The 16476-nt window shown below is 39.1% G+C and overlaps 2 protein-coding genes across 2 annotated transcripts; both read left to right on the top strand.

Annotated features, from left to right (window-relative positions):
• The first annotated feature begins 6592 nt into the window (after positions 1 to 6592).
• Positions 6593 to 7838, top strand: LOC124363755 (ATP-dependent RNA helicase glh-2-like). The gene is made up of 2 exons (XM_046819016.1): positions 6593 to 6716; positions 7243 to 7838. The coding sequence occupies exons 1-2, from the start codon at positions 6593 to 6595 to the stop codon at positions 7836 to 7838; spliced, it is 720 nt and encodes a 239-aa protein (XP_046674972.1).
• Positions 7839 to 11084: 3246 nt separating this feature from the next.
• On the top strand, positions 11085 to 16258 carry LOC124363246 (invertebrate-type lysozyme 3-like). Its single transcript, XM_046818424.1, has 3 exons — positions 11085 to 11307; positions 13994 to 14067; positions 15797 to 16258. The coding sequence occupies exons 1-3, from the start codon at positions 11100 to 11102 to the stop codon at positions 15944 to 15946; spliced, it is 432 nt and encodes a 143-aa protein (XP_046674380.1). The 5' UTR covers positions 11085 to 11099; the 3' UTR covers positions 15947 to 16258.
• The last annotated feature ends 218 nt before the right edge of the window (positions 16259 to 16476 follow it).

The following is a 16476-nucleotide window of genomic DNA, read 5'->3' as shown; positions in this document are numbered from 1 at the left end:
TTGCTACCAGAACACATGGACTTTTTGCGCTTCCTTGGCTTCCTTCAAGAGAGCTCTATATGCTTCTCAGTGCTTGACCACTCAACTATGAATTTCAAAACACACACGCGCACAAACGCGGACGCGCACGCACACTTGTGCTCGTGTTTGGTTTTTGATGGTGCCTTTAGGGGGCCATACCCATAAGTGCCTTATTGCCTGGATTTAGTTTTTTAGTTTTGTGTTAGTCATTGTTGCTAACTTATTACTATAATTATAAATTATTATGCTCTCTTTTGTAACGGTTGATCCGTTGGAAATCAAATAAAATAAAGTAAAATAAAACATACTAACTTGTCATTTCCCTCTAGTACTTTCGATCTAGACACAAACTGCAACCTATATAGCCTCACCATATCTACTGAAGAGGTTGAAGCGAAGCTCAATACCCTGGATCCCAACAAGGGTATGGGTCCTGATCTCATACCTCCAGCAGTAGTAAAGTACTGCAGTTCTGTTTTAGCACCTATCCTCGCAGTATACTTCAACTTACTGCTGAAGAACGGCACTAGATAACTTAAAACTTAGTTTTATAATACCCGTCTACAAATCCAGTGCTAGAACTGAAGTTACAAACTACAGGCCTATAGCCATTCAACCTGTGTTTTCCAAATTATTTGAGAGCTTTGTACTAGATAAGCTTGCGTTTGACCTGAAACATTGTCAACGAACAGCACGGGTTCCGCAGTGGAATGTCCACTGCAACAAATCTAATCTTACTCCAAAACTACTTTACATCTGCTTTTTCAAAACACAATAAAGCCGATTGCATCTACCTAGACTTTTCTAAAGCATTGGACAGGATCGACCATGATCTTCTTGTCGCAAAACTTAGGGCCTATGTTATGTCTGGGTCTGTATTGAAATGGATTTCTAGTTATCTTCTAGGGCGTACTATGATTGTGAAATTCGCCAGTTCCCTCTCCAACACTTTCTCAGTTACCTCTGGTGTTCCGCAAGGGTCGCATCTAGCTCCTTTTTTATTCAATTTAATTATTAATGACATCGGCAAAGCAATTTTAACCAAATATCTAATGTTCGCTGACAATGTCAAAATATTTCTTGAAGTATCGTGTTTGTAGGACTATGAACGCTTGCAGAACACTTTGATATCTGTTGGATTGTGGTGTGAGAATAATGCAATGGATCTTAACACTCACATACACTAGATCAAATGCTCCTATCACCTTCAACTATCAGCTCAATGGTAACGACCTGAGTAGGGTCAACGCATTAAAAGACCTTGGAGTAATGATAAACCCCACGCTTAGACCTTTGGACCATGTCGTTCATGTGTGTAACAAAGCTAACTCGTTACTTGGATTCTTGTGTCAAACATCAAGGGATTTTCGTTCTCCATTTACACTGGCCACTCTTTTTAAGTCCATAGTCAGACCGGTCCTAGAATACTCTTCTGTTGTCTGGTGTCCTTTACCAACTTGGACATATTGCCTTTCTCGAACGGCTGCAGATCAGACTTCTAAGGCTCATTGGGTTGCGTCTTGGATATCAGTACCTGGAGACGTCTGTTGATGCCCTTCGACTTTCCCTTGGACTCTAACTTCAGTCAACAAGAAGGAAGATTGCTGATGTGATGTTATTGCACAAGATTGTGAACGGCGCAATAGACTGTCCTGATCTCTTGACTTGTGGGGGGGGGGGGGGGTGGGGGGGGGGGGGGGTGGGGGGGGGGGGGGGTGGGGGGGGGGGGGGGTGGGGGGGGGGGGGGGTGGGGGGGGGGGGGGGTGAGGGTTTTGTTTTGATTGTTTATGAGTGGGAAGTTGAATTTTATGTTTTTGCAATTTTGAAGCTGGATTCTTGTAATCCATTTTGTAAAAATACATTGATGGAACCTCCAAACAGGCTTAGCCTTGGAGACCCTATTATTCTCTCATATATATTAATATTATGTTTTTATTTTGTTTTAAAACTATAAATTAAACTGGCATTTAATTGAATTTAAGTTTACTTTTAAGTAGGACTTATGTAGCCTAAAAAACCTGGCAACAAGACATTTGAGTTTTAGTTTTGAATTTGTTCTATGTAAAAAAATAAATGTTTATTGTATTTTGAGGAAATAAATATGTTCTATTCTATTCTAAAATATCGTTACTGTTTTCTGAACTACGTCATAAATACAATACACTAATTTGTAGTAAACTCTCAGTAATGTACTTTAGTTATCTATTTACTTAATAAAATTAGGTCACGATCATAAAAAGCGCATGTATTTTGTGCATATCATTATGAAAAAAACTATTCAAGAAAAATCAACAAAGAGAACAATATTAACATACGGTCTGTGACGTTACCGTTGTTGGCAATAACCTGTGTTAACATATTTCGATGACAAGGTTGTTACATTTATTATGGTTCCTCTTTGTATAATTATTTGAATCTGCAGCTAATGTGAGATATTCCGCTATGGCCTTCATTTTTGGAAATTAGAGGATAGTTTTACTAATTTCAAAGCAACATTATTAACCAATTAAAACCGACGTGTAGTTTCCCACAACTACGAATTTCAAGATAATGAAACACGCATAGATAATTTAAACAAGCTGCAATATCAATATTTACTGTTTCGTACAATAATTTGTCCAACGCCACAGCGAGCAGAGGAGAGAGCGGAAGTGAAGACAAAGCCCACGTAATCAGGAAGTCAGTGCCTTCTATATTAATGCTGTCGCCGCCTGCTTACCTGCTATGTTTGTGGCTCAGGTAGGCCATATGATACCGCAAACTATCTGGAGATCTGAAAAAAGTTACATATGGATATTAATGCTACAGAACTAATCTAATTATCGAATTTAAACAATGAATAGTTAAGATTTAGTAAAAGGTTATTCTGTTTCAGTAGAATTGAATTGACATCGAAAATTTCTTCAGTGCAATTTTTAGACTACCGGTTCCTATCTAAAAACTGTATTCTTTATTGCCTTAGTAACAGTATGTAATGGCTCTATTTATAGGCAATATCAATTTTGTTTTATTGTTTTTATATTTGCATAATTTTATTATTTATCCTAAGAGAGTGAAGTATTAAACTTCAGAAATTTGCAAACATAATTGTTCAAATGTTTGTTTGGACCAACTAGGCCTACGTGATTGGTTAATATTTAATGTGTTTGCTTAATCTTACATATGAAGAAGGAATGTTGAAATTGAACTGCTTGAAATGTTACTTGGGTAAAATTGAATAATAATAATAAAAATTGAACGATATTCTAATGTGTGTTTACGCATGTACAGTATCTGTCGTCTGACCTTACAGCTGAAGAAAGAACATGTTGAGATTGAACTGCTTGAAATGTTATGTTTGACTAGGGTTGTTATATTGAACGATATTCTAATGTGTGTTTACGCATGTACAGTATCTGTCGTCTGACCTTACAGCTGAAGAAAGAACATGTTGAGATTGAACTGCTTGAAATGTTTATGTTTGACTTGGGTTTGTTATATTGAACGATATTCTAACGTGTGGTTACGCATGTACAGTATTTGTTGTCTGATCTTACACCTGAAGAAGGAACATGTTGAGATTGAACGGCTTGAAATGTTATGTTTGACTTGGGTTGTTATATTGAACGATATTCTAATGTGTGTTTACGCATGTACAGTATCTGTCGTCTGACCTTACAGCTGAAGAAAGAACATGTTGAGATTGAACTGCTTGAAATGTTTATGTTTGACTTGGGTTGTTTATATTGAACGATATTCTAACGTGTGGTTACGCATGTACAGTATTTGTTGTCTGATCTTACACCTGAAGAAGGAACATGTTGAGATTGAACGGCTTGAAATGTTATGTTTGACTTGGGTTGTTATATTGAACGATATTCTAATGTGTGTTTACGCATGTACAGTATCTGTCGTCTGACCTTACACCTGAAGAAAGAACATGTTGAGATTGAACTGCTTGAAATGTTATGTTTGACTTGGGTTGTTATATTGAACGATATTCTAACGTGTGGTTACGCATGTACAGTATTTGTTGTCTGATCTTACACCTGAAGAAGGAACATGTTGAGATTGAACGGCTTGAAATGTTATGTTTGACTTGGGTTGTTATATTGAACGATATTCTAATGTGTGTTTACGCATGTACAGTATCTGTCGTCTGACCTTACACCTGAAGAAAGAACATGTTGAGATTGAACTGCTTGAAATGTTATGTTTTGACTTGGGTTGTTATATTGAACGATATTCTAAACGTGTGGTTACGCATGTACAGTATTTGTTGTCTGATCTTACACCTGAAGAAGGAACATGTTGAGATTGAACGGCTTGAAATGTTATGTTTGACTTGGGTTGTTATATTGAACGATATTCTAATGTGTGTTTACGAATGTACAGTATTTGTTGTTTGACCTTACAACCTGAAGAAGGAACATGTTGAGATTGAACTGCTTGAAATGTTATGTTTGATTAGGGTTGTTATTTTTAACGATATTGTACTGTGTGTTTACGCATGTACAGTATTTGTCGCTTGACCTTACACCTGAAGAAGGAACATGTTGAGATTGAACTGCTTGAAATGTTATGTTTGACTTGGGTTGTTATATTGAACGATATTCTAATGTGTGTTTACGCATGTACAGTATTTGTTGTCTGACCTTACACCTGAAGAAGGAACATGTTGAGATTGAACTGCTTGAAATGTTATGTTTGATTAGGGTTGTTATTTTTAACGATATTGTACTGTGTGTTTACGCATGTACAGTATTTGTCGCTTGACCTTACACCTGAAGAAGGAACATGTTGAGATTGAACGGCTTGAAATGTTATGTTTGACTTGGGTTGTTATATTTAACGATATTCTAATGTGTGTTTACGCATGTACAGTATTTGTTTGTCTGACCTTACACCTGAAGAAGGAACATGTTGAGATTGAACTGCTTGAAATGTTATGTTTGACTTGGGTTGTTATATTTAACGATATTCTAATGTGTGTTTACGAATGTACAGTATTTGTTGTCTGACCTTACACCTGAAGAAGGAACATGTTGAGATTGAACTGCTTGAAATGTTATGTTTGACTTGGGTTGTTATATTTAACGATATTCTAATGTGTGTTACGAATGTACAGTATTTGTTGTCTGACCTTACACCTGAAGAAGGAACATGTTGAGATTGAACTGCTTGAAATGTTATGTTTGACTTGGGTTGTTTATATTGAACGATATTCTAATGTGTGTTTACGCATGTACAGTATTTGTTGTCTGACCTTACACCTGAAGAAGGAACATGTTGAGATTGAACGGCTTGAAATGTTATGTTTGACTTGGGTTGTTATATTGAACGATATTCTAATGTGTGTTTACGAATGTACAGTATTTGTTGTTTGACCTTACACCTGAAGAAGGAACATGTTGAGATTGAACTGCTTGAAATGTTATGTTTGACTTGGGTTGTTATATTTAACGATATTGTACTGTGTGTTTACGCATGTACAGTATTTGTCGCTTGACCTTACACCTGAAGAAGGAACATGTTGAGATGATTCGAACGGCTTGAAATGTTATGTTTGACTTGGGTTGTTATATTTTAACGATTTTGTACTGTGTGGTTTAACGCATCGTACAGTATTTGTCGCTTGACCTTACACCTGAAGAAGGAACATGTTGAGATTGAACTGCTTGAAATGTTATGTTTGACAGGGTGTGTTATAATTTTAACGCATATTGTACTGTGTGTTTACGCAATGTACAGTAGTTTGTCGCTTGACCTTACACCTGAAGAAGGAACATGTTGAAGATTGAACGGCTGAAATGTTAGTTTTGACTTGGGTTGTTATATTTAACAAAGTCTAATGTGTGTTTACGAATGTAGTACAGTATTTGTTGTCTGACCTTACACCTGAAGAAGGAACATGTTGAGATGTGAACTGCTTTGAAATGTTATGTTTGACTTGGTTGTTATATTTAACGATATTCTAATGTGTGTTTATACGAAATGTACAGTATTTTGTTTGAGTCTGACCTTACACCTGAAGAAGGAACATGTTGAGATTGAACTGCTTGAAATGTTATGTTTGACTTGGGTTGTTATATTGAACGATATTCTAATGTGTGTTTACGCATGTACAGTATTTGTTGTCTGACCTTACACCTGAAGAAGGAACATGTTGAGATTGAACTGCTTGAAATGTTATGTTTGACTTGGTTTGTTATATTTAACGATATTGTAATGTGTGTTTACGCATGTACAGTTTGAATTTGTTTGTCTGATCTAACACCTGAAGAAAGGAACATGTTTGAGATTGAACGGCTTGAAATGTTATGTTTGACTTGGGTTGTTATATTGAACGATATTGTAATGTGTGTTTACGAATGTACAGTATTTGTTATCTGACCTTACACCTGAAGAAGGAACATGTTGAGATTGAACAGCCTGAAATATTATGTTGACTCCTATTACGATATTGACCGATGACAAATAAATGCCGGCGATGTTACATAAGTCCCACTAATAAAGAGGTCAACTATTGAACCAAATTAGAGTCCCAATAAGCGGTACCAGAGAATGACGAAGATGAGGTTGATGAGTCAGCATGTGGCTATGGGTGCGGCCTCAGCGGTCCACGAGGTCAAAGACTCCTGATGACCTCGTACCAGGAGACAACTTCGCCAAGTCTCTGCCGAGGCTTGACCTTGCACCGATGTCCTCGACCTTAGGCTGATCTCTAACCCGGTTGCTGATGGCGGTCATTAGTGTCGTCATAAACACAAATAGGATAGTCGATGGCATCTGTATCCTTCAGGAGAACCAATCTCACTTGGGTTTTCCACATCCTTAATTATCACAACAGTTTAATACAAAAATAGTTTTTCTCGTCTGAATAAGGTTTTTTAAAACCGGTTACAACATGGTTCTTACCTACATAAATTCTACTAAAGCAAGAATTTTCTACAAAGCAAATAATCAATAAAGCAACGTGAATAGAACATTCTTTAGTGCAACTTAAATCCCATTTCATTAACCATTTAAAATATACTTGAACTAGATTATCTTTAATTTTATTACTTTCATTAGGTTATTCGACTTTAGACAAGGTTTTGTCAGTAGTGGCAACTGACAATTAAAAGGGACAGTGCAAGTATACGCACGCACGCAAACAAATTTGGAGCTATAAATTACTTGATATATTTTACTAAATATTTTTTTATAATTCTGTATAACCACTAACCAAAAATGAACCAGCATTTAGTACAGCAAACAACAATGGACCAGCATTTAGTACAGCAAACAACAATGAACCACCATTTAGTACAGCAACCAACATTGGACCAGCATTTACCACAGCAACCAACAATGGACCAGCATTTAGTACAGCAACCAACAATGGACCAGCATTTACCACAGCAACCAACAATGAACCAGCATTTACTACAGCAAACAACAATGGACCAGCATTTAGTACAGCAAACAACAATGAACCACCATTTAGTACAGCAACCAACAATGGACCAGCATTTACCACAGCATTCAACAATGGACCAGCATTTAGTACAGCAACCAACAATGGACCAGATTTTAGCACAGCAACCAACAATGGACCAGCATTTAGTACAGCAACCAACAATGGACCAGCATTTAGTACAGCGACCAAAAATGGACCAGTATTTAGTACAGCAAACAACAATGGACCAGCATTTAGTACAGCAAACAACAATGGACCAGCATTTAGTACAGCAACCAACAATGGACCAGCATTTAGTACAGCAAACAACAATGGACCAGCATTTAGTACAGCAAACAACAATGGACCAGCATTTAGTACAGCAAACAACAATTAACCAGCTATTTAATCCTTTTGTTTTAATCCATTCCTCTCTTCAATTCTTTTTAAATGCCACAGACAGTTTTTTTCAACATCGTTGGAGAAAATAAACTTTTTTTTAAATGTAAAATCTTTATGATGACCCTAGTTCTTAGGATTAAGAGGTCGATGTTATGAATATAATCTACATTTTGCTGTTTACGCCTCGACGATTTATTGTTAAAACAATTAAGATCTTGAAAATACTTGTAGAGAGCCATCTTCAATCATCAGGTGTTAAAACTACCTATAATGCACACCTGATCATACAGGTGAGTTGAAGCGGACTGCGCTGTATCGTGATTAGCTGAGGCTTGACCAATCATTGATCAATACGACAAAGGTAGCCTACATTGGCTTCTCCATCATAGGATACCAGAAGTTTTAACGCTCTCTTCTTTGCTGATGTTATATTTTATTGGTTATTTATGATCTTTCTCTTAGATCGTAATGTGAAAGATTTATAAGTACGAGATGTACTTTTGTAGTGTTGGATTCTATCGCAAGTTTAGTTTTGTAACTGTATTTCTCTAAGGTCAGGGTTTTCCATATCTTGATGTTTAAGGTCCAACTCGTGTCGATATTCATGTTCTGTCTCCATAATGTAGACTGAGCCACAACTACATGGAATGTTTTTATATTCCAGGCCTACTCCGTGGAATCATGCCCTCTACTATTTTATCCCATCTATTTCAGCCATTCCTTAAGGATGATATATCAGTCTTGGACGTATAATGAAAGAGAAAAATGACAGCAAGGCGGGCAGTAGGGACCTTCCTCGAAGACTACTGAACTAAAAGCCAGACACGTTAAACATAACATTATGCTCAGTTTTCGAGCTACCCCAGGCAACGATAACCTTGTGTCAGCGGCTAATCCTTCACCAAGTGGTAGCTGGACTGTCAACGATGTGGATCTCCCAGCTCAACCAGTTACCACAACCGAACTAAACTGTCCTTCTAAGGACCAGATTAATTTCAGAGACATCGGATCTATTTTAAACGTATGCAATTTCAGTGTAGAAACCTTGAGCAAGGCCAAATCTGAATGCCTCAGTAAAATACTTTCAGAACATGAGGTCGATGTCCTTGCTTTTGAAGAAACTCATGTTTCAGATTACGAAGGAAGTGCAAGAGGCGATATTCCTGGATTCAAGCTTGTGGAAGCTATTGGGCCTAGCAACGAATGTTCGACAGGTGTTCGAGGTGCCAATAATTCACTAAAGCTGTGGTGACGATAGCTTTATACTGGCCATTACGATTTCCAAAATAACTGTAGTAAAGTTTTGCTTCCAAACGTGCTGTGGCCAGATACTGTGGTTCCATCGTTTTCCCAAACTACTATCTATGTTGGACACTTTAACAGTCATCACAGCCAATGGGGTTACCTTCTAAGATAAAAATAGCACATGTCTAGCCAATTGGGCTGAAGATAAAACTTATCTCTGGTCTTTACTCAGTTAGGTGACAAAGAGTTTACTCCCCCAAACTTGTGCTCTTGTTCACGTGACAGATCTTTGAAACTTATACTTGTGGATAGGAAGGGTCTCGGTATTTTTCTCCCAGCACAGACCAGTAGTTTTCGGTTGGAATCCAAATTCCATTGGTCCAATCGTACCCACGGCCAAGATGGAATTTCAACAAGGCGGACCGGAAGATTTTTATTGAAGTCTCGAGTATAACATCAGGTTCATTCCTCCAACTACAAAGAATTAAGATCGTCTCACGAAGGTAATCCTGTCAACAGTTAAAAGGTCCGTTCAAAGGGTGTTTCGAAAAGCACCCGATATTGCTGACCTCCCTCTCCACAACCTGGATAAAGGGAGAAGAGAGAAATAGACAAGAGCCATAGAAAACCTCAATTTTACCCACATTAGCCAGAAAGCTTGGCCTCTTTTAAGAAAACTTTCCACCGGGAAACCTGTGGCTAAAATTGTACCATAGCAACCAAAACCTAGTTATATTGCGAAGCATAATTTTGCTTTATCAAAAATATAAAGTCAGCCGACTGATAAACACGTTTCCTACATGCTTCATGATATAAAAACGAGTTAGCAGATTTTCTTGAAGTTTTCCAGAAACCTAACTTACTTTAAAGGAGCTGGAGGCGAGTATCACATCTTTGTCAGGAAAAAAGGCAGCTGACCTGGACGGCATCTTTCCAGAATGTTTAAAGAACACTGGTCTAAAAGTAAGAACTTTTTCACTGTCTATAATGCAATCTTAGCAAGCGGCTGACTACGTACATTATATTTAAATTGTTAAAGATAATCGCAATCTTGAAGCCAGAACAACCTTAGAGCTACCACCTAATAACGCTTTAAAATTTATGTTATAAGCTGCTGGAGAAGCTTATGTACGCTGGACTTTCACCCTTTCACAATCCCAGCATCCCTATTGAGCAAGATTGGTTCAGACCTGGCCGTGATTGTTGCGATCAGGTTTAACACACTTTATTGAGGGAGATATGACAGAAAATCCAAGACATCTGTCGCCTTCTTAGACCTTACAGTGGTTTTAACACTGTCTAGATATAGGGCCTTCTTTAGAAATGTTAAATTTGTCTCTTTCCCTGTGTTTGTGCGGGTTTTCAACCCTATGTTGAGCGGCAGAAAGTTCAAGGTGTTCCCTGAGCAAATGGAGAGCGCTTTCAGAACTCTCATTAATGGCCTCCCTCAACGGTCAGTTCTTGCTCCCCTGCTTTTTAATGCATACACCGTTGAACTTCCGTTAAAACAGTCCAGAAAGTTCATCTATGCAGATGATGTTGCCCGTGACCCAGCACAATGATGGGTGAAACTGAAGTCATCTTAACTCAAGATCTTTCCATTCGCCAAGAATATTTTAAGAAATGGAAACTAAATCCTAATCCTTCTGACTGAAGTATCGTACTTTCATCCCAATAACTAGTTGTCAAAATAGAAGCTAAATGTCTGTTTTGGAGATGTTCAACTCAATCCTGGGAGTCACACTTGATCACTGTCTGCCGTTTAAACATTACCCAGTAAAGTTAGAACCAGAGCCAACAAAATACAGCATTGGGATTTGCGAACAAACGTTATAGTAGTCACTGAGAACGGTTTCAACAACAGAAACATTGGCCGTTGCCATATTCCAAATTTTATACTGGCCAACACTTATTGCCGACAACTATCTAAAGGCGAAGGAGTGGTAATTATTGTGATACGACATTTTCCTGTTGAAACGATTTCACTGATAGGAATCACGCAGGTCAACCTATGGATGTTTCAGGTCAAGCTCCTCCAATAAGGGTAGAGCCAGTGACGGAGATCTGCCTGGGATGTATATGTGAGGCCATCTCCAACTGTAACCGTACACTCCAATGTACTGGGGATGTGTGCGGTATCTTCCGTATCACCTGGGCTTACTGGGCAGACGCCGGCAAGCCCACACTCACTCCGCAGGATGACGTCAATGCACCCGATGGTAAGTAGTGCTACCTTTCCGTATTACATGGACTTATTGGTCAGACGCCGGTAAACCCTTGCTCACTCCGCAGGATGACGTCAATGCACCCGATGGTAAGTAGTGCTACCTTTCCGTATTACATGGACTTATTGGTCAGACGCCGCTAAACCCTTACTCACTCCGCAGGATGACGTCAATGCACCCGATGGTAAGTAGTGCTACCTTTCCGTATTACATGGACTTATTGGTCAGACGCCGGTAAACCCTTACTCACTCCGCAGGATGACGTCAATGCACCCGATGGTAAGTAGTGCTACCTTTCCGTATTACATGGACTTATTGGTCAGACGCCGGTAAACCCTTACTCACTCCGCAGGATGACGTCAATGCACCCGATGGTAAGTAGTGCTACCTTTCCGTATTACATGGACTTATTGGTCAGACGCCGGTAAACCCTTACTCACTCCGCAGGATGACGTCAATGCACCCGATGGTAAGTAGTAGTGCTACCTTTCCGTATTACATGGACTTATTGGTCAGACGCCGGTAAACCCTTACTCACTCCGCAGGATGACGTCAATGCACCCGATGGTAAGTAGTGCTACCTTTCCGTATTACATGGACTTATTGGTCAGACGCCGGTAAACCCTTACTCACTTCGCAGGATGATGTCAATGCACCCGATGGTAAGTAGTGCTATATTTCCGTATTACATGGACTTATTGGTCAGACGCCGGTAAACCCTTACTCACTCAGCAGGATGACTTCAATGTACCCGATGATGCTAAGTAATGATAACTTCTCACAGTGATCATGGTTTTACGGGAATAATGGAGCATCGTAAAAGATACGAAATATTATGTGAGAAATGAAGATTTTTAAAATCTAATCAGGATGATAATTCCAAGCTTTCCTGTGTGAGAAGAATGTTCTTACTTTTATAATATTCACAATTAATTATATAAATTAAAAAATAACTTATTGCTTTCACTTGCATACTCAAAAATACATTAGTTGCTTTTTATAAAATTATGTTATTACAATAAACCACGTGCGGTTCAATCAGATGTGGTATTCTGTGGAATGTTCTGTTTGTACACAACTTGCGAGTAAGCTCAAAAACCACACTGACGGACACGTTATTACTCAACTTGTTACATGTTCTCTCTGTATACATATCCACTGATTAGTAGACTTATCCCTAGATACGGCTTTACAAATGTACACAACATGCGAGTAAGCTCAACAACCACACTGACGGACACGTGTATTACTCAACTTTTTACATGTTCTGTCTGTATACATATCCACTGCTTTGTAGACTTATCCCTAGACACGGCTTTACTAATGTACACCACTCGCGAGTAAGCTCAACAGCCACACTGACGGACACGTGTATTACTCAACTTTTTACATGTTCTGTCTGTATACATATCCACTGCTTTGTAGACTTATCCCTAGACACGGCTTTACTAATGTACACCACTCGCGAGTAAGCTCAACAGCCACACTGACGGACACGTGTATTACTCAACTTTTTACATGTTCTGTCTGTATACATATCCACTGCTTTGTAGACTTATCCCTAGACACGGCTTTACTAATGTACACCACTCGCGAGTAAGCTCAACAGCCACACTGACGGACACGTGTATTACTCAACTTTTTACATGTTCTGTCTGTATACATATCCACTGCTTTGTAGACTTATCCCTAGACACGGCTTTACTAATGTACACCACTCGCGAGTAAGCTCAACAGCCACACTGACGGACACGTGTATTACTCAACTTTTTACATGTTCTGTCTGTATACATATCCACTGCTTTGTAGACTTATCCCTAGACACGGCTTTACTAATGTACACCACTCGCGAGTAAGCTCAACAGCCACACTGACGGACACGTGTATTACCCATTTTTTTTACATGTTCTGTCTGTATACATATCCACTGCTTTGTAGACTTATCCCTTGACACGGCTTTACTAATGTACACAACTTGCGAGTAAGCTCAACAGCCACACTGACGGACACGTGTATTACTCAACAAGTTACATGTTCTATCTGTCTACATATCCACTGCTTTGTAGATTTATCCCTAGATACGGCTTTACTAATGTACACCACTCGCGAGTAAGCTCAACAGCCACACTGACGGACACGTGTATTACTCAACTTGTTACATGTTCTATCTGTCTACATATCCACTGCTTTGTAGATTTATCCCTAGATACGGCTTTACTAATGTACACCACTCGCGAGTAAGCTCAACAGCCACACTGACGGACACGTGTATTACTCAACTTGTTACATGTTCTATCTGTCTACATATCCACTGCTTTGTAGATTTATCCCTAGATACGGCTTTACTAATGTACACCACTTGCGAGTAAGCTCAACAGCCACACTGACGGACACGTGTATTACTCAACTTTTTACATGTTCTGTCTGTATACATATCCACTGCTTTGTAGACTTATCCGTAGATACGGCTTTACTAATGTACACAACTTGCGAGTAAGCTCAACAACTACACTGCCGGACACGTGTATTACTCAACTTGTTACATGTTCTGCCTGTATACATATCCACTGATTAGTAGACTTATCCCAAGACACGGCTTTACTAATGTACACAACTTGCGAGTAAGCTCAACAGCCACAATGACGGACACGTGTATTACTCAACTTGTTACATGTTACAGCATACGCAAGATGTGTCAACGACCCTGTGTGTGCTGGAAAGGCTGTCACCGGATACATGAATAAATTTGCTCAGGTAAGTGTTGCCAACATATTCATTGATATTTCTACAATTTCAACAGTATATATTGCTAATAGACGGAAAATCTTGCAGTATGAACATTATATCGGAACGTATTACAATGTTATGGAAGGAGATGGTTTTATTCTTATTTGTATTTTTACAAGACAAATAACAACCTAAATATTCCTATCTACTGTTAAATACTTGAGCTTACTATTTAATTTTGAATATTTAGGACCGGCTGATGCAGTTATTATTTTCTAAATCTTTTGTCACACATCACGTCAAAACATTGGTGAAACAAGGACAATCTTGAGATGTTTAGACTTCATATTTTCATCCATCAAAAGTTAAACTGAAACTGGCTGGGAAAATAGGTGTCAGATGTGTCTGTTTATGTATTTTAATAGGATGGGAGGTATGCCTTCTTATAGAGGACGAAATGCGTCAATATTGTAATTAGATTTTTTTAACTTGATGATCGTTATCAGTAATCAACTTGATATGTCCTTAGTTCTATTTATATTTTAAAATGAGAATGATTTAATAATAATTGTAATTTGTGCAGTATATAGACTTCGTTGTCAGATGCATAACCGTTTCCTGGCAAGTTTTGTAAGTATTAACAATCCAACGACTCACATCGAGTAGATGCCGATACCTGCTACCAAGAGTAGTGCACCTCTCACATCTAGTTGCTGCCCTGTCTGTTGTTCCATGTTCCATGACATCCAGAGAGTAAAACCGCTCCCTGGACTCACATCGAGTAGATGCCGATACCTGCTACCAAGAGTTGTGCATCTCTCACATCTAGTTGCTGCCCTGTCTGTTGTTCCATGTTCCATGACATCCAGAGAGTAAGACCGCTCCCTGGACTCACATCGAGTAGATGCCGGTATCTGCTACCAAGAGTATTGCACCTCTCACATCTAGTTGCTGCCCTGTCTGTTGTTCCATGTTCCATGACATCCAGAGAGTAAGACCGCTCCCTGGACTCACATCGAGTAGATGCCGATACCTGCTACCAAGAGTTGTGCATCTCTCACATCTAGTTGCTGCCCTGTCTGTTGTTCCATCTTCCATGACATCCAGAGAGTAAAACCGCTCCCTGGACTCACATCGAGTAGATGCCGGTATCTGCTACCAAGAGTTGTGCATCTCTCACATCTAGTTGCTGCCCTGTCTGTTGTTCCATGTTCCATGACATCCAGAGAGTAAGACCGCTCCCTGGACTCACATCGAGTAGATGCCGATATCTGCTACCAAGAGTAGTGCATCTCTCTCATCTAGTTGCTGCCCTGTCTGTTGTTCCATGTTCCATGACATCCAGAGAGTAAGACCGCTCCCTGGACTCACATCGAGTAGATGCCGGTATCTGCTACCAAGAGTATTGCACCTCTCACATCTAGTTGCTGCCCTGTCTGTTGTTCCATGTTCCATGACATCCAGAGAGTAAGACCGCTCCCTGGACTCACATCGAGTAGATGCCGATACCTGCTACCAAGAGTTGTGCATCTCTCACATCTAGTTGCTGCCCTGTCTGTTGTTCCATGTTCTATGACATCCAGAGAGTAAGACCGCTCCCTGGACTCACATCGAGTAGATGCCGATACCTGCTACCAAGAGTTGTGCATCTCTCACATCTAGTTGCTGCCCTGTCTGTTGTTCCATGTTCTATGACATCCAGAGAGTAAGACCGGTAACTCCTGATAAATTTGTTAATGATATTCTCAACTTCCAGGACTGTAACGGTGACGGAGTGGTGAACTGCTACGACTACGCCGCCATCCACCGACTGGGTGGGTACGGCTGCCGCGGTAACGTCGACGTCCCTTACCAGAACAAGTTTCTGAACTGCCTCAAACAGGTGGAGCCCTACCTCACCGGCTAACACGTCATCGACAACCTACAACCACGTCCGTGCCATCTTCGCGCTGGGGCAGAATTCTATGTCTGTGTAATTCATTTTTAAAGACTGAATTTAACGTAAGCCTACTAAAAAATAAATGGATCTACCTGTAATGAACATTGCAAAATCTATTTGTCTTTAAATTAACAATTTAAACTAATTAATGGTTTTTGTTGATTTGCTAAATACAGTAAACCAGTTTTATACAGGTATATATGTTATTTTTTTAAGTTAATTTCTTTGGCCAATTAATTAACCGTGTCATATGTTAATTAATAAATTATCCTCGATCACTATTTCCGTTTGATTTTGTCCTGCAACACAACGATTCGGAGTAAAACGTGTCGCCGTATGAATTAATACTGATATTCCAAACCGGCGCATGTTAGTGCTAAGTGTTTAAATGTGTCGTTGTTTGTCCACACGAAGAAATTCTCATATAAACTTTAATAATATCATAGTTGTACTAATATATATATATATATATATATATATATATATATATATATACA

This window comes from Homalodisca vitripennis, chromosome 5 (genome assembly GCF_021130785.1).
Source record: "Homalodisca vitripennis isolate AUS2020 chromosome 5, UT_GWSS_2.1, whole genome shotgun sequence".
NCBI classification, from domain to species: Eukaryota; Metazoa; Arthropoda; class Insecta; order Hemiptera; family Cicadellidae; genus Homalodisca; species Homalodisca vitripennis.
Note: the sequence above shows the minus strand (reverse complement) of the source record. Positions and strands in the feature narration are given on the sequence as shown.

Bases quoted from the DNA above. Each gene is read 5' to 3' on its own strand.
- LOC124363755 (XM_046819016.1), top strand. From the start codon at position 6,593: ATGTGGCTATGGGTGCGGCCTCAGCGGTCCACGAGGTCAAAGACTCCT. The intron at 6,717-7,242 runs GCTGATCTCTAA...AAAATGAACCAG, and splicing joins ACCGATGTCCTCGACCTTAG to CATTTAGTACAGCAAACAAC.
- LOC124363246 (XM_046818424.1), top strand. From the start codon at position 11,100: ATGGATGTTTCAGGTCAAGCTCCTCCAATAAGGGTAGAGCCAGTGACG. The intron at 11,308-13,993 runs GTAAGTAGTGCT...TACATGTTACAG, and splicing joins TGACGTCAATGCACCCGATG to CATACGCAAGATGTGTCAAC. The intron at 14,068-15,796 runs GTAAGTGTTGCC...CTCAACTTCCAG, and splicing joins ACATGAATAAATTTGCTCAG to GACTGTAACGGTGACGGAGT.